This window comes from Bombus pascuorum, chromosome 12, assembly GCF_905332965.1.
Source record: "Bombus pascuorum chromosome 12, iyBomPasc1.1, whole genome shotgun sequence".
NCBI classification, from domain to species: domain Eukaryota; kingdom Metazoa; phylum Arthropoda; class Insecta; order Hymenoptera; family Apidae; genus Bombus; species Bombus pascuorum.
In genome coordinates this window covers 4,843,822-4,871,602 of record NC_083499.1, presented here as the reverse complement: position 1 = coordinate 4,871,602, position 27,781 = coordinate 4,843,822, and the positions used below count along the sequence as shown (strand labels likewise).

General features: G+C 36.3%; 3 protein-coding genes and 1 long non-coding RNA gene across 11 annotated transcripts in view; 2 read left to right on the top strand and 2 right to left on the bottom strand.

Moving 5' to 3' along the window:
• Positions 1 to 15,109, bottom strand: part of LOC132912529 (DNA-directed RNA polymerases I, II, and III subunit RPABC3) — a 72,454-nt gene extending 57,345 nt beyond the window's left edge. Inside the window, exon 1 of the mRNA XM_060970020.1 lies at positions 14,952 to 15,109. Within this exon, the coding sequence (XP_060826003.1) occupies positions 14,952 to 15,024 (73 nt within the window). The 5' untranslated portion in view covers positions 15,025 to 15,109. The remainder of the gene's footprint in view (positions 1 to 14,951) is intronic.
• On the top strand, positions 1,604 to 4,964 carry LOC132912540 (uncharacterized). Its single transcript, XR_009659230.1, has 4 exons — positions 1,604 to 2,000; positions 2,389 to 2,471; positions 2,607 to 2,843; positions 2,940 to 4,964. It is a non-coding gene; the product is annotated as an uncharacterized LOC132912540 (long non-coding RNA).
• A 948-nt stretch (positions 15,110 to 16,057) lies between the features above and the next one.
• LOC132912526 (ribosomal RNA processing protein 36 homolog) lies at positions 16,058 to 18,338 on the top strand. The gene is made up of 3 exons (XM_060970015.1): positions 16,058 to 16,217; positions 16,377 to 16,890; positions 16,971 to 18,338. Exons 1-3 carry the CDS (start codon positions 16,173 to 16,175, stop codon positions 17,108 to 17,110), a joined length of 699 nt encoding a protein of 232 aa, XP_060825998.1. The 5' UTR covers positions 16,058 to 16,172; the 3' UTR covers positions 17,111 to 18,338.
• The window catches only part of LOC132912505 (sodium/potassium-transporting ATPase subunit alpha), a 166,564-nt gene continuing 156,089 nt past the window's right edge, over positions 17,307 to 27,781 (bottom strand). For 7 of the 8 annotated variants that reach the window (XM_060969980.1, XM_060969978.1, XM_060969984.1 and 4 more), the window contains 3 exons: positions 23,670 to 23,844; positions 23,287 to 23,519; positions 17,307 to 22,688 (listed from right to left, as the gene is read on the bottom strand). In XM_060969980.1, coding sequence (XP_060825963.1) covers positions 22,568 to 22,688; positions 23,287 to 23,519; positions 23,670 to 23,844 — 529 coding nt within the window. In that variant the 3' untranslated portion in view covers positions 17,307 to 22,567. Of the gene's footprint in view, positions 22,689 to 23,286; positions 23,520 to 23,669; positions 23,845 to 27,604; positions 27,700 to 27,781 lie in introns of all 8 variants that reach the window. The other variant, XM_060969979.1, reaches the window with a different exon arrangement.

Below are 27,781 nucleotides of genomic sequence, written 5' to 3'. Positions count from 1 at the left end.
TTTTCACGCGTGTCTCCACTCTATTCGCGTCTCTTTTTCTTATTCTGTTCGTTTCTATCTTTGTTTGAACGAAATATATATATACATATACAAGAGAAGTATATAGAAGAGAGTTGTTGTTTGTCTTCGTCGCGATCGCGATTCACGTTCGTCCTTATCTCGCGAAGTCACACGCTACTCACTCTGCCTTTTTCTCGCTTTGCGCGCAATTTCTAGCGAGCCAACCAGCCGCGGGCCAGCAGCCGAACCAGTGCGAAAGCCGGTAACCGGCACAACGCGCCATACCAAAGCGATCAGCCGATTGGCTGGCCGTCCGCCACTCGACCAATCGCAATGCGTCTTCGGTCGTCAGGTGGTGCCGCGTTCTCGCAGACACGAACGCCTGCTACATCGGAAAAAGTTGGTTCCTGGCAGTTTTGACGACATTACGGATTTTAAGGATAAAAAGTTTATATCTATGATATTGTCTCTTGCAACTAAATCAATTGATCTTTCTTATTGAGGTCTGCACGTGTAGGTTACTTCTTCTGTTCCTGCTATATACTTCCAAGCTAAATTCCCATTTTATTGCATTTTCCAGAAAAATTCCAAACAAGACGCGTAGGTCAATAAAAAGCAAAGTGACAAAGACATGAAATAACAGTTCTTAGAAGAACATTTTCCTGAAATCGTAAATCATCTACGTTTAGCTTCAACTCAAGAAAATGCACATAAATGGACCATCATACATCGAATTTTCCATATACATACATACTGTACAACACATTTCAAACTATGAAAATACATTACGACTGCCAACCATTGTCGGTTCATGAAAATCATCTGTGGAGTTTCTATCGAATTGTTGTTCTGCTAAATGGACGCATTTACACCTCTTCGAACACAATATGTACGAAGATTGCTCGAAATTATCACCGGTGTAGATATATCAACCTAACCCAACAATCTTAAAGAACGACGTCTCCTATAAGTGCATCGTGCAATCATACAAGCCGTGCAACTTCGATTTTTAAACCTGATATTTTAAGTTATATTTAGTATTTTACATTTTAAAGCACAGATAATGCGAGTAAAATAATAGATTAGTAATAAAAGGCGGTAAATAAAAGCAGTGGAAAGAATTCATAATTTGTACTAAATATTAGTATGGGCTTTTTGCACGATAATATAATAATTAATAATATTAATAAGTCTGCAAACTATGAGTTGTAGACATGGAGATCAAAAAAATCAACAAAAGAAGACATATCATATTTCTCTTCGTTTATTGATTTTAACCTTTATTTATTAATACCAGGTATCTTGTGGCTTATAAAAATTTCATTAACAACAATAGTTTAATTGTACAAAACGACCCTGGAAAAAAACTTTGCTACATTCTCATTAACCAAAAATCATCTAACAATACCAACCCACGAAACACAAATTACAGAGACGAGTCATCTCGAGAACCATTATTCGTAATGTACGTGTGTTTTACTGATTTCTGTCGCTTCTTTCCCTTCCATTTTCGCCTGTTTTCTACTTCACCTTCGCGTCTGGCCGAAATAGGTCACGGTGCAAAGCAAAGGAGCAAGATGGAACGGGACGGCAGCGACATGGAGAAAAGCCAGCCGAGGACAAGGATCACGCGCGTTGAGTACGTGCCTTGCATCCGGAGGCGCGCTGCGTTCCGTTCGCCATTGCCTGATTAACTCGACGTCATTTATCAGATTAAATGGATAATGCTGGTTAGCGTCTGACGTAACGCCGCACTCCCAAGAACCGCCGTTTCTCAAAGATTCTTTATTATCTTACTGGTCTGCCTATGGACACACCAACGTTACGCAATCGAACAAGCCGCTGAAATTGGATGCGAACAATCGGTCGTGTTAACGAGTTCATTGTGTTTCTGTCCAAAACGCGATACTAGCCGGGTGGCCCTGCTGTTATGTAACCTAGCTATAGCTATCCATCGAGTTTAATAAACGAAGGAAGAAAATGAAATTTAGGATAAAGATGTATGGAAATTATTTCTGTTGAGAATAATGACTTTGTGTGTGAAATGTTTTATTATTTAGTAAATTAGTAATGGTCAGATTGCCTGTTTAAATAAATGTAAATGTAAATTTGTTTCATTCTCTAAATATTACAACTAGTACTTTACTTTGAAGATTTTTTATATTCCTGCATTTTATATGTATTCTGTACATTTAAGTAGAGTAAATAGTAATTACATTTTAGTAACTCGAATACATTTTTATGAAAATTTGAAGATGCTGCAACATGTGAAGTAGTAATTCATTTTTTATTATGAATCAGTAATAAATTGTCAACTGTAACTTAAATTTATTTTTATGGAGATTGCAGAAATTGTATCGCGAAGTAATAAATTCTGTTTTTTACTAGGAATTTCTTAGAAACACGCTATAAAATTTTATGACACTATCGTCATTGTAGATATTGAACACTTGTAATTGTTTGTACACCAGGTAAGTAATAATACTTATAAATGTTTCAATTAGCAAGAAAATTTAAAAATGGAACATATAGTTAACGCTAAAAGTAATAAAAGGAATATGCAAAGTTTGAAATTTCTAATTTTAATTTTTTTTTATTTTAAATAGGTAAAATCGAGTATAATACAGTGCCACAGCGAAGCATGATAAACTCTCACATGGCACATCCAAAAGGTCGACTTCAACGACGAAATCACAGTCATCTCGCTGCGAACGCACAGTTTAACCGGTAATTAGAGTTTACGGCAGCCACGTTGATTAGGTCGTTAAAGAAACTATTACGCCGACTAAATACAGTCTAGGCACTCCCACTAGTCTCCGCTGAATTGCAATTTGATGCAGTAGGTACGTTGATCACGTGAACATTAATATCCGTTTTCTAGACTTCTTACAATTTTCATGATTCATATTATAAAATTTTTGAATTTTTTATTGTTCCAGATAAAAAATAAAAAATGAAGAATTGGAGGAATATGCATCTTTTATTCATAAAAAACAAACTAAGATCTTTAAATATTATTAAATTTTCTACAATTCCAATTAACGAATGAAGGAAATTAAATGTTTACAGAATTATAAATTCTTTGTAAAAATTTAATATCCTTAAAATACTTGAAGATACTCTATATAGCAACATTATCAACAATGTTCAACTAAATAATAACTTTAAAGTGAAATTCTTCATGCAAACAGTTTAACGAGACAATGGTTTAGACGCTTGAGTACACATTGCATTTGTATAACGAGTTTATTCTCAAAGACTCTTTATTTCACCAAGGTTATAAAATTACACTACGCAGCTTTTGACAACTACCGCATCTCTATCTCTTTGTGAATTTTTAATGATCTTTTCAAACATGACATATTCACGCTACTGAAATCCTAAGATAGAAAACGGCGAGTTCTTGCAATTAAAAAAAACACGAGAATTATATGATGTATCTTTCTTGATTATTTCCCATTTCTTTTTTCTTTTGGTACCAATTTTATATTTAGTACGTTATAGTTCTACTATTAATGGAAATTTCAGTTAAAGCAATCAACCTCATCTCTTTCACATAACAAGAATGACAACGGTTTCTGATCAACCTAATTGCAATTAAAACAACAAAGACGTATCTTTTCTGGGAAATTTTGCATCGTTTCGTATGAAAGATGAGACAATCGAGAAACATATACCTATATTACACGAATGGTACGAGTTTCGTTTGTTAAAAATAAAACTGTGGCACATATGCACGATTCTTGGATACAAAGAGGAAATTATTAGGTTTGTCAACGATCTGCTTGAGTTGTCCGAGTAAATTGCTCGAATTACCTCAGCACCCGGCAATGGAAGGTGACCTACTGTCAGAAATAATCTCTCCAAAGGATTGTGCAACTTGGAACTTTAGAATTTTCCTCCTTCTACCATTCGCTTCTCTTTTGAAGGGACCCAATTACCAAGGTGATATAGGCGATCTTGCATTAGGAATTCGCCGTCCTTTAAGAAGATTGAAAATCGTTCTTGATAACAGCTTAATAGTCAGCTCATAGCCCGTTTTGACTCTGTGATCGACATAATGAAGCGATCTAACATGGAAATTTGCGAAATGGTCAACCTAATTTCAGCAGAATAGAATGTATTATTAACTTGAAACGCATTCTTTTGTGTTTCGTCATATTTTTTCTCGTAGGAATGACATTATTTGCAGAAATAATAGTTTTCGAGGAAGTATAAATCACATTTTGTACCTTTTGTGGATGAGCAATTTTAAAATTCAGTTTGTTGCCAACCAATTTTATTGTATTATTAAATATGTATTATCGTATTATGTATTATTCTCTGTATTTCATTAAAATTGCATTTTTATTTGGTTCCGTTCATTTAATATGTTCTTTTGCACATAACCCAATACGTCAAAAATATCGAATTGCAACATTAATTAATTAATTGATTAACTTTGTGAATAATAACATCTATATTTAAAAATCATAAATCCTGCGAGATTATAGATTTTCTTGTTTAAATATGCAGCACCAGAGTACTCTCTTTTAATCACCAATTAAATATCGAAATCAGAAGATCTACAAAAACGATCTTTATTTACCAGGAGACAGTAAACAGAATATTATTAGGATATTGCTAAATTATTATTAATATAGGAAAATGATTGTCATATGACTGTTGCGTAGATCGTACCTACTGCAAGTACTTTGAGATCCTACTGTCTGACTATTACCATACATGATCTACTTTGTTGCTTCTTAGCACAGAAGAAATTATTTAATGAAATTATCTAACAGATAATAATTATTTAATACGCAGTAAGACTATCAAACTGTGATTTCAAGAACATAAAATATTGGAAACACCTTTCCTAATTATACGTACTCTAACTCTAATAATATTGTTTTACTGATGCAAGTTATAAGGCAACATAATTCTAGGTTTCTTTTCTCGATTTTGAATTTATATGAAATACTTATTGCACATTAATATATATATAACATTATATGAAAAACTTTTAACAGCGTATATTGCTAGGTGTAATAACTTAATAACAACCCCAAGCCTCATATCATATGCGATGTAATTCCATCACTATGTTTCCATATCATATATTGATACTAAATTATTTATTATCGTACATTAATCGATAAATATAGAATAATAATGTATTAAACGAAGCTCATATAAACCTGCAAGCTACGATCAGCTATGTTAAATACACCAGCAATAACCAGGAAAATATTACAACAGCAACAAGAGAACATATGATCTGCTAAAGAAGCTTTTCACACAACCATTAAATAATAGATCATAGAAGATACGTACATCACAAAAGATAGAATACAAATTTGTGAAACGAAACGGTCTAAATCAATTTAAGATGGTGGAAGACGTTATAGAAATAGTCGTGGGTGCCTATAAATACAATCGCCACGAATTTAGCCGAATTCGCAGGAGATAGAAAAACGGTTGCACGGCTGCAGTTGCCGGCCAAGGTCGTGGCCTTAATCGTTATTGGGCGTCTGACCTATATATACCAGATGCGCCCTAGGATTTAAAGTAAGTTTCTCAAACTACTACCGGGGGCTATATTGACTTGGAGGAGTATTCTAGATAAACGATACGGCAGTGCGGAGGCTGAGATATGTCCTCCAGCAATAGCCAAATAAACGAATTCGGAACTTTCCAAATCGAACCAGAGATTGCTACCACCAACGGCAAATTTCCACTGTGTTCACAAGAAAAACTGTTTCCGCGGTCGTTTAAAATCAAACAATTTTTACTTGTATTACTTTATCATATATAACTTCTTATATTTAATTTTTATTAGTTTCTGGGTTGGTCAAGAAATCACGCATCGTGAGATTTCGCCTGTGAATATGACATAATTATTCAGACAGTACAACATGGAAATTAAAACTCTTACAACGAAATGTTTTTTGCATTATGTAAAAGGAATTTTTGTCGTAAATTATCGATAATGAAGATACAATTCTTTCGACGTTCTTGTCAAGGAGAAAATTTAGCACAATTAGGATCAGTTTTACTAGGCATGAAAAAATAATTATTTAATGTAGATAATTATTTAATGGAATTTTAAAGTGCAGGTAATGTTGGTTGCAGGCAACATCGAGCGTGAAGAAGTATTCATATTTCTCTCAAATATAAAATTTGGCAATATGTAATCTTAGTTCTTCTTGTAATTGTACATGCTATCAATGTCCCCGTTGTTACGTATTTAAGGAAATGATTATACTTATTAAATTTAATTGCAAATTCTCGAATATTGAAGGTACATAGGTTCAAATAACACAGGCTCTTAAGATACTGGTATTAAATTTACTCAAATATTTCTTCATTCGTTGACCAATTCTTCTAAAAACTACCTTTTACATTAACCGCAATTTTGCACCTTTGTCAGATGCATCATATATTTATGATAAAAGAAATTGCTTAATTATATACAATTACGAATTTTATTTTATATCATAAATTTAGTAATAAGTATACACAGTTACTAATTTCGTGATTCTGCTGCTATGTACTAACATACAGCTGCAACATGATTTTCCCAGCAACGAAGCAAACTTAAATTATTATTTGATAATTTGACGAGATCAGAACCGACCTTAAAGCAACTCGTTAGAACAAGATCGTCGGATTTACGATATTGATCAAGACCAAAAGGGAGTTGGCCCACCAACGATGATTCAATCCTGATAATCGATTGGCCTTCGAGACAGTCGATCGCCGCTATCGTCCTTCGTATATAAACGGATAGATCTGGCCTCTCGTTTATGTCACATTACAAAAGCACCGAAACACAAGCAGATCGCTGTTAACGTTATCTACCTTACCGCACCGTTTGTTCGATGAAATAGCGGCTCGCGAAAGAAATACGTCCTCGAATCCACGTCGAGGTTTACGCTCACGCTTCGACCGATGACTCGTCTAAAGTATCGTTGAGTAGACACGGGATATACACACGAACATACATACTAAGGCGGATCGATTTATTGGACCTGTATTTCGGGAGTGCTGTTTATTTTTGGCGAAGGGTTCGAATTACGTTCCCTTTGTAATCCTTCAGTGGCACTTTCTCTTAGGAATTTATCATTCTGCTTTTAGAGGTCAGTAGATATTTGGCAGCTGGAAAATTGACACATTTGGGAATTAAGATATTACAAAATTCATAAGGATCAGAAATTCATAAACGTTTCGGCAATTCAGAGGTTCGACAGTTTGAAAAGTAGAAATTCTGAGGAATTGGGGATTTTAGAGGTCAGTAGATATTTGGCAGCTGGAAAATTGACACATTTGGGAATTAAGATATTACAAAATTCATAAGGATGAGAAATTCACGAACGTTTCGACAATTCGGAGGTTCGACAGTTTGAAAAGTAGAAATTCTGAAGAATTGGGGATTTTAGAGGTCAGTAGATATTTGGCAGCTGGAAAATTGACACATTTGGGAATTAAAATATTACAAAATTCATAAGGATGAGAAATTCACGAACGTTTCGACAATTCGGAGGTTCGACAGTTTGAAAAGTAGAAATTCTGAGGAATTGGAGATCCAACGTCTGAGAATCCGACAAGTCAAAATGTTGAAAATTCAGAAATCCGAAAATTTTCGAAAAGTTGGAGCCGCGAAAAATTTCACGATTCGAGAATTGAAAACCTTCCGAGCTCAAAATTTCGAAAAATTGGTAATTAAAAAATCTGAGAAATGAAAAACTGAAAATTTGCAAAATTTCGAATGTTTCAAGACTACATGAACTCTAGCAGACCTTCGCCAAACGAACAAACGGTGCGTGCGTGAAATCCGACGAAGGTATCTAGCGATAAAATTCGCTGGTAAACGGCCATTCCGCGTGATTAATTTTATATGTACGTGAAAATGGAAATGAAGTCGATATCGCGTGTCACGGAAGACAAAGCGGGTGCAAGAGAGAGATATGTACATCCTATTGGAATATCATGTTGGCAAAACGGCCGTCAGAAACAAGAGACCGGTTTAATGCAGCGAATTAATGATATATCATTTCCTCCCTTGATGCCTTTTGTTTCACCAGCGGGCTCCCTGGTGAAATACCTTTCGCTACTTCCGCAACTACGAAAGTGATATTTTTCCTAAATTATTAATTCGATGTTACAGATATCCAGTTACTTTTAATAAAATCGAGGTACATACGTCTTTCAACGACGTTAGTACAATGGTGGTGGCAAGTTAATGGCTATCTGATCTTGCTCGACCGACCTCGAAGGTATTCAGAGCGATATGATTGATCGTCAAAAGGCCGTTCGTCTGCTGACTGGTAGATTGACGGTGCAATTCTAAAGACGGCCACTCGTGTCAGATTCTTAAGTCGAATTTACCCTGTTTCACTTTACAGAAAGATGGCGGATGACTCCTTGTTTCGTATTCCTGCAAAGTGAAACAGCGTAAATTCGACTTTACGTACGTGTTTCGTTTCACCAAACAGTCGATGGTCTAAAACACTTGCGAATACGATGATACGAAAGTCTGTTGCAAATGTAAAATAAATCTTGGTGAGAAATTGGCCTCGTTCAGGAAGAAGAAGAAGAAGAAGAGTTTGTTAGTTCTTCTGGGTCGGAAGTACGTATTGATTAAGAATTAGTCTCTGGCGAGATTTTACTACGAATACGCGTATATCGAAGGAATTATACAGTTTCTATAATAATGTTTGTTTCGTTATAGAATCTCACTTTACTTTGGATTATTAATATTTGGAATACTAGTGCGGACTGTAACATTCCTTATTTGTTTTCTTTTACTTATTTGTAGGAGATGGTATTTCTTTGTGAGCAGCTTAATGTATAACAGGTTTGAACTTCTTTAAAGTGATTGTTATGTTAATTTTTCCTCACTCGGTGTTGCATACACGCAACAGCGTGCCTGAAGAACTTATATTAATTATCTAAATGATAAATGTAGCTGTACCCTGTGAAACTGGTCTTGAATTTTAAAGTATCAGAGATCCATGATTGACAAAAAGAAGTTGCGTTTCCACGGTTCAAAAAAATCAATCCATCAGTGAAAGAAGTTTAAATAAAGTTATGTTGTTTAACTACCTATATTTTGCACTGTGTATAGGTCAAGTATTTTAGGGTTAATTATCTTCTCTACGAAAAATGAAGAAACGTAAGAGCATATCTCTGGTCTAACATTCTAGTGGAACTTGAGAAACCAAATTGTTCCTAACACATTTCCTGTTTAGAATGCAACGACGTTAGAGTGGACCGTGTTAAGGTCCATTTGTACGATTGCAACAAGTTGGACAAAGTGTGCGCTGCCGTTTTGGTATTCACTTTGATCCAGTAAATCGTACTGAGGATGTGTCGAGCGAATCAAATGAATGGACATTTGGATCGATGGAGTTATGCAGAATAAATAGACCGTAGAAGACACAAGACTTATAAAGGTTAGATGCATACATTCTAGCGCCCTACCCTTTTATTTGAACTCTTGCAACCTGACACTTGATTAAAAAGATTTTATATCGATGAAATTTAAAATACATATTAACGATACTAAATATCTTAAAATCTAATATATTAAATTCCGGAATATTACAAAATATTATATACAGTTCATAAAACTTAAAATTCCATTCCATCTAGATGATTTAAAATCCAAGAACGACGAGAGATTTTATTTTAGATAAGATTTTGAAGATTTCTTGGGTTTTTGAAATTTCTACTAACCTACTTTTGAGATCATCTAAAACACGAGAAACTTTCGGTATCGTAAGGATTTCTACCAATTTTGGAATCTTATTTTCAGTTGGTAGCATTCAGATAATTTTCAAATCTATCTCTTCTTTTATTCAAGAATCATTCTCCGTGATAAGATAAAATGAAAAAATGTTGTGATCGCTTAAAAATTTTACTTTATTTTAGGATCGTTCTACTATATTACAAACTGAAAAATGTCAAATATTTTATTTCCAATTTTGCTCGACAGTTATGAAATATCTGTTTTCCTTTATTCTAGAATATTCCTCTTTTCACTAACTGAAAGTTCACAAAATCTTTAGTATCGCTTCGAAACTCGTGGTAATTTTTAGACATTTTACACTTTTCTTTATTTCAGAATCGTTCTATGTTAGAAATTGTATTAATTTCAAATTTAATCTTCAATTACAAAGCTTTTAGTAGGTATTGATCTCTAACTGTTACTAATTCTACAATTTATATGGTTTCCTTTAAACGTTGAATCGTTGTACGTTGTAAGCAGAGTATCGTTGTAAAGGTAGGATCGATCGAGTTGGAATGTCGCGGGCGTGTTCTGTAACAGCGTTTACAGCGACGTAAACGAAGCATAACGTTCGGATATTTGGCGTTTGACGAAAATCCGTAACAAAATTGGAACGTCGGCCAAACAAACTGAAAATGGATTTACATGCTTCGCAAATAAAACACTGATTGACCGGTCGTTCAGACACGGATTGATCAGCGTTATTTAATTAACAGTGCTCGAATCGTGGGAATGGGACTTAACGCGACCTCCAACTCTACGGCTAACGCCAGGACCGTCGAATAAAATCGATTTCGACGGTAGAAGGTTCTACCGTTTCGTTTAAAAACCATCCTATATCTACCTCGGCTTCAAACCATAAATTAATCACTTTAAGCGTTACTCGAATCATTATTTACCATCATACTAGCCATAGACAAGTAATTTATACTTGTTAGCTGTATTAAAATATAAAGTAATAATAAGACAATAAGAAGATATATATATAGTAACAATTATGTAAAATCGAAGCTTGAATACCTACTGGTTGCCATATTTCTTCAACACAATTTATAACACTACAGGTAAACATGTAATTTGTATTTAGAATAATTAAAAAAGATATTGCAATATATTTTCCAATAAAGCGCTTTTCATCAAATTCTTTATTTGATTTTCATAGTATCACATTTCTGTAGTCATATGAAAGTAAATATAACTAGTATGAAATTTCACATACTTGGACCTAATTATATAAATGCTTCCATAAATGAAATTACACGTCAATACTTCCTCTAGTCGTGCCATAATGTCTCCGCTATCAAATGAAAATAGTAACAGTAATATAAAAAGGAAACCTATAAATTTGATCATTGCCACATTTCTCCAGTACACTTTCGAACTTTCAACCAACTCTCACTTTGTCAATAAAGTCTGTCACAGACAATGGAAAAAGTCAATATATGGAATATATTGGAGCCACCCTCGCATTTGGTTCGAGCCACCTCGCGAACAGGAAACAGTCACGATACGATGTAAAAAATGGACCAGAAGAGGCACATGAGCGAACAACGAAGAATACAAGAAGGATTGTAAAAGAAATTTCAGTTACAGCGTAATTGTCACAGGGAAACGGTAGCGACAACGGAAAAGCGCGGAGGGAAATCGTGTTATCGTTGAAACGTGTTAGAAGGAGAAAGGACGAAGGTGAAGATGCAATCGGAGCGAGTGAGGAAGAGAAAGAGCGAGGGAGAAAGAAGACCACGCGGCTCCCTCCTGAGATGACATCTCCCCGTGACCTTGGAACAGAGTCTGACCTTGACCGTGTCAACCCCCACCAGGCCGGTCTAACGCGTCCCGGCTGCTCGCCCTTCCCTTCCATTTCACCTCCCCACGGCAGCCAGAATCGCGTCGTATTACGCGAATGCGATGTTGCTCGGTGCTAGCTGCTGCTGCTGCTGCTGCTGCGGCTGCGGGCATCGTTGCTGCATCGACCGGCCGCAGCACAGACTACCAAGCCCCCTCGTCTTCCACCCCTCGACCCCCTGGCAAACCCATCATGACCCTCCCGTCCCACCCATCGAACTACCACCAAGCAACGAGCTGCCGGCAGATCGCGTCCCACCGCCCTTTTCATTCTATATACCTATATAAACGTCTATCCACATTTCTGGTGAAAGTCGAGAGGAATCGTTATATGTAGATATCTGTGGTAAATGATGACCGTGAATACTATATAGTACAAGATGGATAAGAATGAATATGGTATACGACATTTATACCGAGGGCATTTACAGAATTTGAAGTAAAGATATAGAATATATAATTGGCATTTGATGGGATATTTCAATATCGATAGCATCGCGTGATCCACCGTGTTCCCAGTCCCAGTCAACCATATCCGTATGTTTTTCGAAAAGGCTCGTAGCGCATATAGAAGATGCGCGGGTGCGAGGCGCATCGGAACGATGGAACGATATTAACGTTGGCCGTTTTACAAGCCTCCCCTGCTAGTCGCTTTCTATTTCGTACGTGCATCGATATTGAATACCTTGAATGAAGATATACGGGTTAAGATATCTGGATTGCGACGGATGATGTGAATTATAGCGATGGAACCCCCGTGGAAACGAGAACGAAGTGGTTCCATCGCGGCAAAAGTTTCCTACCGGACAGGCTGGATTTACAGCCACGTGGAGCGCACCGATTAGTCGCATTTTTCGCGAGGAATGTTTTCTGGAGCAACTGAATACGTAGTATGTACTGTCAAGAGAAGGAAAGGGAGAGAAGCTGCTTTTACCGTGCAGGAGCCAGCCTCCTCCTACTCCATCATGCGAGCTGGCTTCGATACCGCTCCCAGCGTCCCGTCGCTCTTTTTCCCCACCCTTCGACTCCTTTCTCTTCCCCGCTAACCGAAATCCCATCTTTTCTCTCGCTCGCACGCCTAGGTAGCCCCACTAACACCCATCCGCGTGTTCGAACGCCGCTGTTCCAGAGGAACCCTTTCCCAGCGGTAATGTAGGTGAAAATATAGGGTGGCGCGCGATACAAGCCGCGCTTTTTCTGCGAAGCTCGTCGTCTGCGATATGTTCAATTTATTTGTGACCTTTGGTTAGGAAATGTATTATTAGATGAAGTTTCCCAGAGTTTGTGAATGAATAATGAAAGATAATATATATGTATAATATAGGGAACTTTTTGAGAAAAGGGTGCTCTTCTGAATTTTCAAGGTCGCTATGTAGAATTTAGACATCAAAGTATAAGGTGACGTAATGTTTCTGCGAATTACTTTGGCATCTAGGAAACATTTAATTTGTTCGATAATGTATTTTATATGCAACTTCTTGTTGAAAAATGCTTAGCTGTCAGAAGATTGTTGGCGAATTGTAAAAGATTATTACATTTAATACATAGTAATATAGAATGACTTAAGATAATGAAATGTCTCTAAATTTTCAGGATCACTATATGAAATTTCTAAATATTACTTCTTGTCTATTCTGTTAATTTGAATACGTATATCATATATAATTTAAATACGAATATGAATTCATTTTACTACGAATGTTATTGCATTCCTTCTCAAGCTTATATTTGGTACGCATTCTTTAGTATTTCTAAATAACCTTTCCTGCACAAACTTCCTATAGTAATAAATTTAGTCTCATAAAACTTGAGAGAGCACGTGAGTTTAAAATTTCAAATCGTCCCTTGTCCTGTTCTGGAGCACAATCATTTTAGAACAGGTTCTAAAAAATTTAACATTCATACTATAGAGAATAGAAAAAATATCTTATCTTACACTTTCTTTCTGCTGTTTGATCTTTCTCTCTCTCTCTAAATTATTTCTTATAAAACAGGAAGCAACAATTGATTAACTAAATACTTTGATTAATTGATTAATTGATTAATGAACTAAATACAGTGATGTGCTACAGCTTATACAACTTAACTAACAACTTACAACTCATCTTACACTACTTCTTGGCTCTGCATTCTCTACACTACTCTCTACATTGCTGTCTACATTATTCTGCCGCAACGCAACTCTCTCGCAACTCTTTTCGCAATTCTACTCGCAACTCTTCACGGCTACCTTTTATATTACATTTTGGCATGCACACAGATGTGGATGACCCATGGTCAAGCACACCTTTCTTAATTACCCCCGTTTCGTAAGCGACCACGGGTATATGGCTCATCCGTCCGCACTTATATTGCACTTATTACCTGGGGTACATTAGGGTTTTCCCCCCGATACTATAGTACAATGGAAATAGTTGAAACAAGCATAAAAGTGAACATTAAAGTTTTCTGTACACAATGTAAAATAGAAGGTCGATAGGAGGTAGCGATAAATGGAATAACAAGCAACACGCAATAGCGTTCCTCGATTACGAACGGTTTTAATGGAATACCTTGTGTCATCGAGACAATTTTTATACTCCAAATTGTCTCGACGATGGATTTGTACAGGGGGAAAGAAATATCAGTGGCGAATCTCGAATCAGAGTTCAAGGTGATAAGAATAGTAAAACTGCTTTGTCACAAAGAGCTGCCTTTCAAATTAATGTCAAACATACTGGACCCTTAGGCTCTCTTTATACAAAGTAAATCACTGTACAGATTTGTAGAATTAATATCCCTAAACTATTACATTGAAATATACCAAGATATCTATAGACGTGGAAAAAGTTAGATGAACAATAATAAATTTTTGATACTATTAAAACTGTTATTAGATAATATTACATATCAATTATTATTTTTTGGATACGTAAATACATATGTATTCTAATATTAAACCGATATGATTTATTAATATGATTTCGTAAAAATCTTTTTTCAATATAACATTTTAAATAACCCGCCACTGCAGAAGACAAAATTGTCGACGAGTGACTAACATAATTTAGGCTATCCCAAACAATTATACAGTATATACATGGATGAATAAATATTGAGATATACACTTTGAACTTGTGTCAATTAGACACATTAGATTCTTTACATATTCGTCTACAGAAATTACTATTTAAATCATACTGTCACGCCATGTGCTTCCCGGCAACGTCTGTAAAGAACGAGCATCGACGGAACGTTGTTTTTCTAACGCTTAAAAATTCAGCAACAACGGAACGTATTTCTTCCCAACAGTGGTCATAAATAGATAAGAGCTTAAAATGTGTTTCAGACTTACCCCTGTCGAATTTTTTCCCTTCTGGATCGATGTCTTTTACGTTGAAAATATCCTCGAACAGCACACCCGCCATTTTAGATACTTTTGATAGTGCTGCCCCCTCGTAAGGAATGTGAAGTTTACGTCCGAGAATGTAATTCAGAAATTGTGATTTTCGTCATTAGAAATTTATGAAATATGAAAGAACTACATACAGTGTAGGATATGTCAATATTTAATTTTTATAAATATTAATAAGTCTTTGTGGACCACGCCAAAGGTTATTTTTACAAAGTTTTACCTTAAAGTAGAAAATTAATATTTTCCGAAAATGTATTATTTGCAATAATTTATTCTCTTATAGTGAGAATCTTAAATATTTTATTCTTTATGTAATGGAAACTATGTATTTCGATTTGAAGTATCTATGTTTTGTGGATGGAGTTGTATCGGTAATAGAATCGTGATAGTGAACTACAAAGCAGCTTTCTGCATTTGTAGCAAAACACCAATACAATTAGGAAGTAATGATGTTTATTAGATTTAAAACTCAGATAACCTTGAAAGCTCGATAACAATTAGGCAGAGGGAGCCACTGTACAGGTTTACAGATTTTACGCAGCACAATTATATATCCTTTTACGCAGTTCAAGCGGGTCCTATCGTGATATATGTATAGCAATAAGTCTCGACATTGATATAACGCGTTACGTAAAATTAGGGATTTCATAATGTTGCGCAATCACTAGAAAATCTGTAGAAAGTTACCATCGAATATAAAAGATTACGTATATGAATTTACATATCTTCTGAGTACAATGTATATTTTAGAATATGATTTTTCATCTAAAAGTATCTCGTGTTACTATTCTTTTAATTACACATTTTACATGATTGAAAAATCTCAATATAATTGTTTTTCGCAAATTGTTAGAAATATGTGGATTCAAAACATTCTCACAGAATGTCATATTCAAATCTTTTGTAGTATATATTATCTTAGGTTACTGAACTACGCAATCTATGTTTCGTAAAAAAGAAATTTAAGTAATTTTATCTTTTTTAAACAATTTTGCAATTGATAATTTCAGATTAGAGGTCAGCACAGACTGGGATGATAATGTAGCATCATCTACCGTCATAATATGAAACCATACCTACGAAATAAAATGTCGCTTTCCTAAATATATTGTGAATCAAACAAAAGGATTGTTTTTTGTTCAATATTTTTCGTTATTTAACATGAGCGACAAGGAAGATACTCTTCCTAATGAAGATGAAGATCAGGTAAATATTCATATATGATATTTCTTTCCTATTTTCGTAACGAACATAATGTAGGTTAATTTATTGTAAATGGAATAGGTTATGTTTATATTGTGGAAAAGTTAGAACTACTTTAGAACCATAGAAATTTTAATAATTGAATAAATTTTTACTGATTAGAGTGAAATTAGGAAAGAACTCTCACAGATGAGTTTCGAAGATCTGCAAAAACTAAAAGAGAAATTAGGTTGTAAAATATATAAGGAAGCATTGTTTGGTCCACGGAAGGTTAACACGAAAACTAAATTTAAACGAGAAAATAAGAATAGACCGCGTGAAATGTCTTCAAAGAAGCCTATTTCGCGATTCAGAGAAGTGGTACAGGTAAAGAAGTACATTCCAAGAGATCCTCGATTTGATAGTCTATGTGGCACATATGATCAGAAGAGATTTAAAAGAGATTATAGCTTCATTAATAAAATAAAAGAGGATGATATCAAAGAATTAAAAAAGGAATTGACTGAGAGTAAAGACCCAAAAAAGACAAAGAAGATCAAATACCTTATACAGAGATTGGAAAATCAATTACGTGAAGACAAAAGAAGAAATTTGGAAGAACAAAAACAGTGTGAAGAAAAGAAAGAGATTGTAGAAGCCATGAGACGTGGTGAAAAACCATTATTCAAAACGAAGTGTGAGTAGATATACAAGATATTAATAACTGTAGCTCTATAATATGTACTTTATAGTAACTCTATTATTCTTTCCTTACAGCTGAAAAACGAATTTTGAACTTAATTTCTCAATATGAGGAACTGAAAACTTCAGGCAAACTAAAGAAACATATTCAACGATTGCGCAAGAAAAATCAACAAAGGAACAGAAAACAGTTAGCGTCAGCAGACTCTGAATAAAAGAACAAGGTATATGTGAAATTAAAATTTATACAAATTAAACATAGCTGGAATAATTACAGATGTATATAAGTGTAATAAATACTATGATAGTTAAAGTAAGCTCTCTTCCATTCATTTAGTCGTGCTTATCCTGTAACAAATGTTTACGCCTGTGTGCTGAAAGTACCAGTCAGGAAGGTAGGATAAAGAGTGCTTTATTAATTATGTATTTTTTATTTAACATCAAAAGTAATGACACTTGGGTTGGACAATGTCTCTCGTTTCTTCCTTAATGTAATTCACGTGTGAAAACAGAACTTACAGAATAATCAATATGAAAGGAATCGTCAATCAGAAGAGATTGTTTGGTAGAGCGGTGTACATTTTCTTTTCATTTATCTCTGAGCGTGTACGTGTGTATATCTCTCTCTATGTTCGCACATGTCTCTCAGCGTGTGTGGTGTGTATGTGTGTGGAGTGTGTATCATATATGCGGCGCTAAAACGAAAAACAGAAAAAGAGTATGAAACCCGTATGGAAAAGGCGGACCATTTAAACAGACCACCTTCTCGTGGGTCACCGTTCATGCGCGATCCGTTTGTCCGTCTGCAGTTATTTAAAATATGTACAATATTAATAAAACATCATTTATTTTTTTTTTTTTTGTTTATATTTTAATCATTCAATGATTCTGTTGTGATGTGGCGGGCTGTGCAGGGGCGACGTTTCACAGAATTCTCGTGACACTGTTCTTTATTATTTTAAGCATTTGTTTTCTTTTTTATCTCCTCCTCAATTCCCAGATTTTTGATTTTATTTTTTGAACTTGAATATTTTACTGCCAATTATTATTGTGTTCGATCGCGGCAACAGAAAAGCGAAGAATCCGTTATATTAAAACACACGATCTCTCGCCCACATTCACACATTTCTCTTTTTCTCCCGCTCTTGTACGCCGATTCACCCGAAAAACCAGTTTTGCGACGATTGCGTTGTTTTTGGCGAGGTTACCCGTTTGCAGAACACGAAAAGATTTGCGACTCGTTTACCGAGGATTGTCTTTTCCTATGAATCCGCGGGTGTAATACAAGTGAGAAGAAAACGATGGCGTCGCCGAAACGAGGGAATACAATATAGCCGCAAATCCATCCGCGTAACCGGAAACGTAGCGAAAAGAAAACAAAGAAGAAAAGAAAAACACGGTTTCGTACGTAAAAGGATCACTGAAGATGTATGTATCTCTAAATATGACGCGTTTCAAGAAAAAAAAAAGAGAAAAAGAATATATATATATAAAAGAGAAAGAAATAAAAGATCGATGTACCACGCGCACAGAACGAAGCAAAAGCGGATTCTCTCGTTTGTGTCCCGCTCAGTCCGCCGCAAGATATTATGGTCTTAGACCGAATATTTTTTCCTCTCATCGCCACTTTTCCTTGATTTTCTATTTTTTCTCTCTCTCGCGCGCTCTCTCTCTCCCTTACTCTCGTCATCGTCGTCGTTATACTTTTCATATCTTTATCTTTGTTCTCTTTTTTTTTTGTTCGCTTATACGTACTTTGTTTTTTTTCTTCAACAACACGATCTAGACTAAACCATATATAATAATTACATCTAATAATATCTTATTGTAACATGTATTATATTATAATTATTATTATTATATTATTAATGTTTAAATTATTTGCCTAAAGTAAAGAGGCGCACGACGGCAAAGCATTTTTTTTGGGCTCCTACGCCCCCCGGGCACGGAACACCCTGTCGACAAACCACGGATCCTCCGATCCAGCTCCGGTACCCATGTCGGGAGCGATTTTACTGAAATGAATGGGCCAATGCATCATCCCCCCTACCGCCATGCTTATACCTCGCTATCACTCCTCGATCTCTCTTCTTTCCGATTCTATCTTTCTTCTTTTCGTTCGCGTCCTATCTCAAAACACGGGGATCCGCTGAAGGCAATCTGTTTCCCATTTTTTGTTTTTCTTTTCTTTTCTTTTTGTTTGGTTCGATTTCGTTGTGACAGGAATGATCGATCTTTCTAGATAACACACACACGGAGCTATCGGTATACACTGTCCCGCAACGCGAAACCAAGAAACACCATGAAAAACGGAATTAACTGGCATAACATTGAACATCTCTCTGCTTCTCAACTTCTAGCACTGTAACGACTGATTCATGTTTTTTATTTCGACAATTTTCGAGCATCTTCCTCTTCCGCGAAGAAGAAGAGAACTGGGGACGTTTTTTTAATGTGATCATTTCGTATGTACTTTTTTGTCGGTGTGTAATCAAAGTCGGAGTTCGACGAGCAACGCGACGGTACACTGCTGCCCTCTATCTGTTTTTCCCTCTCACTTTTTTCTTTCCTGTCCCGGTTTCTTTCAAAGAGTTATCGGTTGGATTTGAATGACGATCCACGTGTCTCAAAAAACGATTCAGTTAAAGCTTCGCCGGTCCTACCGAATTTTTTAAATTGAATTCGATTATTCAAAATTCAACATGGTGGTTACGTGTTTGTGAACGGGACCGAATAATTCAACCAGCCCCTCGCGCGCACAACAGAGAAAATTCATCGGAAGGGCTGGAGGATAGTCGTAGCCCTTGGAATATATATTTCTTTCTTATATTCGCGAACATGGTAAAATTCGGCGGGATTGGCAAGCGAAGAACGTGTTACGCGTGTACGGCACCTCGAGAACACCTCGATTATTGAACACTTAGGGTAGTTTTGGGGCCAGGGCCGCCGAGCGAGCGTCACCCTTCGTCTACCTGAATCCTCGACGGTCCGTTCGCCTTGATTCGCGCGGAACAGAGGAACCAGAGAACGTGGTAAACACATCGAGGCTGTTCGTTGATTTCGGGGTATCGTCGCAATTATGGCAAACGACGATGAAATTTATTCGACAAACGAGTTTGTCATTACCTACGCTTCGCCCCGGTTCTCCGCTCGAAACGAAGCGCCCTCTTCACCGACGTTGCCAGCGCATGCGCGCGCGTACACATCGAAAAGCCGCGAAAGCGAGCAACAAGGATTCAAAATCGATATATAGGCAAAAAGAGAAACGAAAACGAATTTTTGTTGGTATGCGTTTTTTTCACATCGAAGAAGCTCGAAATAAAACCTGATATGATCGCACGTCTCGGATCGTCCCGGCCCGAAAAGTCGCGTGGCAGGCATTTTAAGTCACCTTCGTTCGTTTTGTTCATATTTTTTTTTAGATTTTTCTTTTTGTATTGTTGGTGGTGGCTTGTTGTTGCTCCTACAAAATTCGAAGGGGCGTTGTTTCGATACTGACACACACATACACACGACAGACCGCGGGTTGGTGGTACAGGGCGTTCTGCGTTCGGGGGTCAATATGATTTATAGCGAGCTGTCCCGCTGGCGTTTTTAAACCTATGAAGAAACTAAGAGAATGAATTTATACCTTTTTTTTTTTCCTTTACTTTTAGTTTCGCCTAAGTAAGAATGTTTTTTTTTACTGTTTTTCATCTGTCTGTATTTTTTTCTCGTTTCCACTCTGTGCTTTTCCTACATCATTACCATCCTCTACTAGCATTTTTTAATATCCTGTTACCTCGACTATCATAGCGCCCTCACCCATGGAAACCACATAGCTCCCAGAGTAGCGCGACTATTTTGAATTCTTGCATGTCTACTCAGCTCGTCTTTTCTTCTTTTCTTTTAATCAATAACATTTCTGTAATTTATTTGTCCAGTTTCGTCGGTGGTACGCGTAGGTTGTCCAGTTCAGTGGCTCCCAAAACCGTGACCACCGCTTTACCATTTGCTCGCGCGCAACTTAAATAACGTGTATCTTCTCTATTCTTACTATGTCCGTCTTCTTCTTTGTTTCTTCGTTTATCTAGTTTATGTATTCTCTTCCGTTGGTAGTGATTCAGTTGATAGTTACTTATTATACTGTCTGTTTGCCGTCTTCGTTCCCCGTGCTCGCCCCCACGCGTCTAATATCTTTCTTCTTTCTTCTCTTTTCTTCCTTTCGCATTCTCATTTTCAGCTTTCTTTCTTTAGCAGTCCAATCCTGGCCCGTTCTCTTCATTCGCGTAGCAGTTCTCATGCAGAGACTCACAAACTACTAGAATATCTACACGATGCGACTTCTGGCTTCTTCGACAGCTACTCGGATTTTAAAGACTCGAACCGAACGACATTACTTGTAATAAGAATAATAATGAGTACTGTAAACGCGCTTCCATTACTTCTATATTCTTGCTGTACCTGTATTGCATTTTTTAATTCTTTTTTTTTTAACTCTTAACAAGGGCGTGCCAATCTAACGCAGTGTTCTTTTGCTCCTTTACTTAACGGGATGCCTATATGAATATTTTTTTCTCTGATATCACAAGACATCTAACGGAATGCTCCATCGATGCTAAGTTATCCGCTTTTTTTTTCTCTAAAAGATTCATTTATGTCGTACACCCGTCGACGTTCATACGGACGTGCGCGTTATCCGACGATTTGTCGCCATTTTCAGTATCCCTCCGTTTCCAAAAAGATACACGGGTGTCCATTGCCGGGCTTGTACTTTTCATACAGTCTCTTTTCTCCTCGATGACTCCATTCGACGCCGTTTTTCTTCTTTTTCTTCTTATTCTCGTGTCTTAGGCCCTACTATTTATGTACTTCTTCTTTATCGTCGATGATCAGATGGCAGCACTAATCCCTATAAACCTCGTGAATCATATCAGACGTGTGTGTACCCGGAAGTTCGAAGTCTTCCCGACGACGTTGCTCGTAGAACCCTTTATTGTTTCTTCGTCGATTCCTTCGATGTTTCTCGAACGACGAACTCTCTGTTTAATGATACACCGGCACGCGCGTGCAAGCAACTCGCAGAGCCAGAACGACGAACGTTTTCTTCTTTTTACTTTACTCATATAACTTCTTCTTTTTTCTCCTTCCTTTTCTTTCTTTCACTTCGTATTTCGTTCTTGTTTTGTACTTCACATACCATCTAACGAGAGTGCTCGCAAGCCACTTATCTACTCCCACGCGAGAAGCGCTTTTTATTGTTTGTTCAGTAAAACAACAGCAAGACACTCTATATTGTAATGACTATGGCGATGGTTCGTTCGACGATTCGGCTCGGCTGATGCGAATTGTCCCCATCTAAAATAATATCATCATCACGCGACAGTACGGTTAGACCCGAATAGCACGCCCCATGGGTAAAATATGTGTGTGTGTGTATTTAACGTGAGTGATTTTTAACGTTTTCATCTTTTTTTTCCCCATTGTTTGGTTGTTTCATGTTTTTTTGTTTTTTTGGTTTTGTTTCGTATATTTTTTTTTGCTCATTTTTTAGTTATTAGTTTCTCGGTGTATATCTGCGTAGGTAATATGCATATCTCACACTCTCTTTCTCTCATCATTCTCTCTGCATCTCTCGCTCTTGTAACTCTTGCGCGCGCGCTCTGCGTGTATGATTAAATTTTTCTTCGCGTTTAATAGTAAGTTTCTTGCTCGAGCCAGCCTCCTGGATTCCGGCGGAGGTAGAATCGTCTCGTCTCGTCGTAGATGAAGATGGCGAACATGAAGGGAAGGGCGGGCAGCCACCAGACGAATCTGAAATACACGATAACGTATTAACTATTCTGTTCTTTTTGTTTGTGTCTTATTTGTAGGAGCATAAGGTCACGTATCTGCATATGTAAATTATACATGTAACTAAGTAAAAGGTAGTTATATACATGGAAATGTGATTCAAGATACCTTGAACGATTGGAAACGTGAATGAAAAGGGAAATAATATTTAAGGAATCTAAAAAGCTAACGTTATTATTGTTATGTTAGAAACGCACCTTAAGCTCTTACATTACATGCAAGATACTTAAGAAACATTGCTTTGTTACAATGAGCATATTATTATGAAAATATAAAGACCTAAGGTATCTGACGTTAACAATTAGAAATTTGAATAAAAAAAAGAGCATATATCTAAGCAATTAAAAGACTGAATTATTATTATATTAGAAACGTGTCTTAAGCTCTTATATTTCATTTAAAGTACTCAGAAAAAAAGAAGTACTAGATACTTGTTCCATCGTTTGCAGAATTTCTTCTAATCTTGCAGAGAGTGTATGGTATAAAATCATTTTTTTACACGTGCCTTGGATATAGAAAAATGATTTAAAAAACGTAATAAAGTTAATTAAAGGCTTACTTAAGAGGGAACATGCGGAGACCCTTGTCCATGCCGGGTGTGTAGCTTAGGAACGCGGCGAGGGCGGTCTCAAATATTAAACCAAAGTTCAGGGCCCAGTTTCTCATTCCCTGGTGGATGATGGAATTACGTCGCGTCTTACAAACGATCAGATCGGCCCACTGAACGATAACGATCGAAACGAAGAATGCTGTGTGGCAGGTGAATTCAAGTGTCTTACGATCCCTGTATGTCTGTGAAAACATAATGAGAATATAAGTGAAAATTATTCTTAACTTTAATTTCTGAAACTTATATTTAAATATTTGACAGAAGAAATAAATTATGACTGAGATTTGAAACAATTCTGGAGATTTGTTATTCGATAGTTTCTTAGAATTTACCCATTCCTGGCCATAGCTGTCACGAAGATCATTGATAGCCTTGGAGTCCCATTGTTTTCGAATGCCGAAAAGATGCAGCGGCAAGAATCCGTTTTCAGCCATAATTACGAAGTAGACGAAGAAGCCGGCGGCTGCCTGGATCATACCAATCTGACCATACGCCATCGAAATAAGCCTGTGCATAGAGAATTCCATTTAGATAGTCGTCGATAGCTCGGAGTCACGGGTTTTGCAATAAGATTCTGACTTTCAAGGAATTCATTTCTGTTTCAGTGAACTAACAATTTCTTCAGAAACGAAGAAAAGTATATATACAATATGCAAGAAGTAAAAAAAGAAGGTTTCAATTAAAAATAAAAAAGAACTTGTAGTTTAAAACTTTCCATTGACGAGCAATTTTTAATATTTCGTAAAGCAAATTACATAGTTCATGCTCGGCTCTAATTTCTTTACCGTTCTAGGCATTCGAGGAATCTAAAAAAATTCTAGAATACTTATCAATGCCTCTGTTACGTTGCCTTATGGTTTGTTAAGTGAAATATCCAATACTCTTTCCAATAAAAATAGAAATTCAGATAAAGAAAATCGAAACTACGGCCTTGTCTATAAAGAGATAAAACACGAATCGAGTAAAGATGATTATTTCAAAATAAAAATCTATTATTTCGTATAAATGTTCGAATGAAAATAAAAACGTCCGTATTGAAGAAGACTTCTGAAGTTATTTTAAAAAAGCATCAACTATTCACAAAGGGATTATCTAAGGTATCAACAAAGCTATCCCTACTTTCTATATCCTAGGTATATTTTTAAAGAATAAAAGACCTTCCTTTTCCTAGGAAAATATTATTGGAAACTCTTTGAAAGTCAGACGAAGCATCTGTATGTGTCTGCCACTAATCATCTAAGTTCGCCTCTAACAGCCTAAGGTGGTGTTCATACGGAAGCTGTAGTCACCTAGGATTTGAAATGCGGATTACTTACCGACTCGGAACGCAGGCGGTAACGATCGGTTCTTCACACTGATGCATGCCACACAAAGCACAAGGCACAAAGACGCACACATTTTTCATGGTTATTCATCATCAAGCCTCACGGTGTATTTTCTCAAAAAGATAAACAATAATCGAGCTTCCCACATGCAGATTTTGGTGCACATGCAAAAGGTAGCTCGGTGAAGCCGTGAGATTTGACGTGGTCGGCAAACGTATCGAAGCAGCATCAAGTTTTCATTAGCATCCGTGTGTGTTAATTTCATTATAGAGCTAACTATGTGCCTGGTTGTTTTCTTGAACCTTTTATACTTTGCTACAAAATACGTGGCCGTAAGAATATTGGAACTTTCGGTCGATTGATTTATTGTTTTAATAGATTAGTATTTTTAGGAATCGATTGGAAGTTATACAATTTTCAGAAGTTCCACGAGCTTCAACCATCTTCGAATTTAATTACCGAAATTTAATATGATAAAATCCTTTAAATTTGTGTAAACGCACAAGTTTCATTAGCGACCTATATATTTTACAACCTCTATGTAATAAAGTTGTTATAGTTAACGTAATAAATACTTAATCGTATCAAATTCGATCACCACAATTTAATACACAGAATAGCAGGAAAATTGACCGCTATTCGAATTTCACAGGAAAATTTACTACTATCAAGATTATTATTATTATATTTTATGAACAACCAGTTGACATCGATTAGCTCCACAACCATAACAATATCATTCCCATGCACCAGACCGCGTGTCACGCATTATCATCAGTCAATTAGCTTGGTCAGGCGTTGCAGATCGAATAAAGAAAACGAAGAAAAATCATGGCGTATAGTTTGTAAATCAACGGATCTCGCGTGTGAGGCACGCGGCGAAAGATTTCATCGGTCAAGAATATTAGGATAGAAAATAGAGTGGGCAGTAAGGCGCGTCGTCGAAGATTATAAAATAAATTACAAGCTGTTAGTGACCCACTATCGTTCGTATTATCGCTTCATCGTAATCAGCCTTTTAATAACGTAAAATCGACTCGTTGATTATTCTGAACATTGTTCAGGCCGTGCACGTTTCTATCACTATCATCGTTATTGTATTACTTTTTCTATAAATCACGAAGCAGCTCAGCTTAGTTTTGCTCATTCTTGTTAACTTGTTAACTTTTTTCGCACTTTTTCTCTACTAATCTATTTTTTTTTTTAATTATCAATACTTTCTAAGTTTCAGCTTTAGTATACATCGCACATATACGTAGTGCAATGGCTACGAAAATACGTGTAAATTGTTTGTAAAAGAAACAAATAAAAGCTGGACCACAAGTTTTTTTTTAATTAGGCGCAAGACGAATCGGCGGTTAGTTCCGTTCGAGCCGTTCGATCGAATCTTTTTCTCTAAGTGTGGCAAAAGCGTTTGGCATTCCCAACACTGTAACTGTTCCTAGATTAGGTTACTTGCTTGTGCTATCACTAATCAACTAATTTTCCTAGAGACTTTGTGTTACTTTGAGCCTTCGTCGAGGCTTTGTAGAGTGTCAACCGAGACTCTTTCAGATCTTTTGTCTTCTTTTCTTATTTTATTATCGTTTTCTTTTCTTTTTTTTTTTACCGATCTTATCTTTTTCCGTTCATCTTTCTGACAAATCTCTCGACCAGACTAATTTTACAAAATTGTTATCACATTCACTCGGTGTAATGGAACTGTAGTCGATACTATATTTATCTTTTTTGTTTTGTTTCAAGAATTTCTGATTTGGGAGAAGAAATTGGTCGCGATTTCGACTTTGTGTTTACGTGTGTGAAAATTCTCAAGTATTTTCCATGTCTTATCATTTCTTCTCAACGGAGTGCAGACGAAAGTGCACACAATAAAATACGATATAAAAAGAACAATTTATCATTGTCGCGTGCAGTAACAAAATAAAGATCAAGCGAGTGACCATCGAGACAATGAGAGATCTGTAGTTCAGAAATAAAACGTACGACTCCGACATTTCAGTAGACACTCTGTCAATGATGTGTAACAATCATGTGTTTCGTGTGTTATTTGCGTACGTATGCGTGTACACATACGTACGCGTCCGGTGTGATGCGTAAGATAGGCCAAATATTAATTAGAAATTTCTAATTCTCTCCTTAAGTACTAATTTCTTCATACTTCGTATCCATTTTATATAATTTGTTATATCACATTATATAAATAATTTTCTTTTCGAATAAAAAGAATTTTTGCTGGTTAATATGAGGACGTAAGCTTTGTCGAAAATTCGTCAGAGATGTTTGAGAACACGATTTTATACATTTAATAAAAGCCTTACGAATCCTATCGATTAAATTTTTCGAATTCTGGATTTAAATCTCAAGGCTCTACGGAAGAAATTTACACGATTTCGAAACTGACTGGTCGATTTGTTATTCGAGATTCATTGCTCAATATCATTTCCATCGTATCGAATAAAAAATATCCATTCGAATGCTTTTCGAATTTTCCTTAATTCTCAAAGCTATAATACGATCCTTCGAACTTGAACAATTCTACGAAATTCACGATAATTTATCTCGAACACCGCTGACTTGGTTAATCTCCGATAAAAATTCTAAGATCATCTAGGAAGCTCTTCTCTATACAGAAGCTATCAAAAACTATGAAATTCTCAATCTCAAAACAGAAAAAAAAGAAGATAACATAAAGAGGTAAAGCTATAGACAAAGTCTCTCAGAATAATCAGCAGCAAAGATTTGACCATCCAGAGCACCATGTACCTGTGTGTATGTCTCTCTGTATATGAATATGTATGTATCTCTGTACGTTTCTCTGTACGTTGTATGTAAGTACGTGTTCGTGTTCGAATGTTAATATGCGTCTGCAGCTTTGGGTGTGAGTGCATGGGTTTTTGCTAGATAATAGATTGGTTTTTCTGGTGGGTAGTTGGGAGACCCACCTTCGGTTGACAAGATTGTCTCTGTAAGGATCGCGGGGCTGGCGTTTCATAATGTCCGACTCCGGTGCCTCGTAAGCTAGCGAGATGGCCGGCACCTGCCATCCACCATTGATTAGAAAAAATACGTGTACCAAGCACCCCGTACACCGTACAAGATAGATATATATACACACATGT